The sequence below is a fragment of the Phoenix dactylifera genome, chromosome 4 (genome assembly GCF_009389715.1).
Source record: "Phoenix dactylifera cultivar Barhee BC4 chromosome 4, palm_55x_up_171113_PBpolish2nd_filt_p, whole genome shotgun sequence".
NCBI classification, from domain to species: Eukaryota; Viridiplantae; Streptophyta; class Magnoliopsida; order Arecales; family Arecaceae; genus Phoenix; species Phoenix dactylifera.
The window spans coordinates 31,892,228-31,894,597 of record NC_052395.1 but is presented as its reverse complement, the minus strand read 5'-3'; the positions used below and the strand labels follow the sequence as shown (position 1 = coordinate 31,894,597).

At 48.3% G+C, this 2,370-nt stretch overlaps 1 protein-coding gene across 1 annotated transcript; it reads left to right on the top strand.

Moving 5' to 3' along the window:
- The first annotated feature begins 948 nt into the window (after nt 1–948).
- Nucleotides 949–1,539, top strand: LOC120110693. The gene has a single exon (XM_039126285.1). The coding sequence runs from the start codon at nt 949–951 to the stop codon at nt 1,537–1,539; it is 591 nt and encodes a 196-aa protein (XP_038982213.1).
- Nucleotides 1,540–2,370: the final 831 nt, after the last annotated feature.

Sequence of the window (2,370 nt, the reverse complement as noted above, 5' to 3'; positions counted from 1 at the left end):
CTTAGCTAGCCCCAGAGGCACTATAATGGGCTCAAAGATGCTACTGAGAATGACTGAGCCGCCCAGTGGCTGAATAGTAACTGAGCTGCCCCGCCAGTGGCTGAATAGTAACTGAGCCTGCCCCGCCAGTGGCTGAATTGGAATTGGGTCTGCCCCGCCAGTGGCTGAATAGTAACTGAGCTGCCCCGCAGTGGCTGAATAGTAACTGAGCTGGCCCCGCCAGTGGTCGAGTCTGACTTCGCAGTAGCATCCGAGAGAAAAAGGACCACGGCATGCTGGGGGCACGGTTTCATATGCATATTTTATGAAAAATTTTGTGATTTGCACTACTGCTTTGTTAAATTGCATACTTATTATGCCAGGATGATTTTTTAGATAAACATGCATGTCAGCTTCTCAAAACCTTGATTTACATGTTTAGTCTACTGGTTGATCCGGTAGGATTATGCAGGATTACTTACTGAGCCGTGTAGCTCACATCTGTTTATGTTTCGTTTTCTTTCAGATCCTCACCAGTGATCGCCATCAGACATGTTTTTAATTTGTTACAGGAGCTTCGTATTTTTGGAGAAGCTTATATACTTCTGTACATATGAATAGCCTAGAAGTTCTGTATTTTGGATTCAAACTTGAAGGTTGTACTGCAAAACTTTTAATATATATATATATATAAGTTTGAATCCTTTTGGCTACCTGTTACCCCTGTATGAGGCTGCGTGCTACTGTAGGCGATAGTCGCAATAGCACGGCCGTGTCACGGATCCGGGTCCGGGGCGTGACATCTAGTGGTATCAGAGCCTTAGGTTAAACAATAGAATAACCATTAAAATGCCTAAGGAAAAGGGTAGTTAAGAATGTCACCGTTATAGAAAATGTTATAATATGCTAGTTATCATAACCTCACTTTAAAAAAATTTTGACTGCTAGGTGATCATTAGGAAGATATGGATGACGACCGGAGACCACCCTCCCCGGAGCCCCAGCGAGCGGTCAGTTTCCCCGGATACTCCACGGTCTGCAGCAGGTCAGGCAGGCCTAGCCGGAGTGTATCAGCTTATGGCGCAAGTGCTGCAACAGCAGCAGATGATGCAGTTGGCCGCTATGCCATCAGCAGACTCCTGCTATGAGAGGTTCCGCCGACTGAACCCCCCGACCTTTGAGGGTGGGTCTGACCCTATGGCGGCTGGAACATGGATCCGGGAGATAGAAAAGATGTTCCGAGCCCTCCACTTTCCTGATGAGGTGACAGTCCGGCTGGCGACCTCTATGCTGACAGGAAACGCCGAATACTGGTGGACGGCCATGGAGACGGCTTATGCCGTTGACAGACTCACCTGGAGGGACTTTAAGGGGATGTTTTACAATCAATACTTTCCGGACTCAGTGCACCTGGCGAAGCAGAATGAGTTTTTGACACTAACCCAGACTGACCAGATGTCCGTTCTGGAGTACGCCAATAAATTTAACGAACTGGGACGATTTTGCCCCCAGTTCATGGAGGATGAGAGAAGTAAGGTGAACCGGTTGAGCAGGGATTGAGGTACGGGATTCGGTCCCGAATATCCTCCCATTTATTCTCAAGCTACAAAGATGTACGGACCGAGCCTTGAAGGTTGAGGCTGACCTGATACGGTCCGGGAGAGAGAGGGAGGACCTGAAGAGGACCCGGTCATCAGGAGCACCGAGTAGTGGGGCTGGAGGCAGCAAGGGGGCTGTGCCCAAGAAGAGACAGAGCAGAGGCTGCCCCACCTGTGGCGGAAACCACAGGGGTACCTGCATGAAGAAGACCGGAGCTTGTTATTCTTGCGGGCAGACAGGACACATCGCCCGCAACTGCCCTAGCCGAAAGAAGGACGAGCCCCGACATACTGCACCAGAGGACCAGAGATCGAGGGGTAACCCTCGGGTTTTCGCACTGACTCGACAGGATGCCAGTGCTAGCGATCAAGTGGTGACAGGTACACTTCTGGTCAACTTGATTCCTGCCCTCATTCTATTTGATTCTGGTTCTACGCATTCTTTCGTGTCGGTTAGCTTTTCCAGACAATTACATAGCACATCTGAGAAATTAGTGGAACCATGGCATGTTGCTACACCCCTTCAGAAAACCGCAATTGTTGACATTAAATATAAAGATTGCATAGTTCAGATAGGGGAAAAAGAATTAGAGACAAATCTTTTACAGCTTGACATGCAAGACTTTGATATTATCTTGGGCATGGACTGGATGTCACAGTATCACGCCCACATTGATTGTTACCACAAGAGGGTGGTATTTCGGATACCTGGGGAGCAAGAATTTTTTCTTTCAGGGCGATATACCCCTTCAAGATGCTCCTACACTACACTTTATTTCTGCCTTGAAAGCTG

Bases quoted from the DNA above. Each gene is read 5' to 3' on its own strand.
- LOC120110693 (XM_039126285.1), top strand. From the start codon at position 949: ATGACGACCGGAGACCACCCTCCCCGGAGCCCCAGCGAGCGGTCAGTT.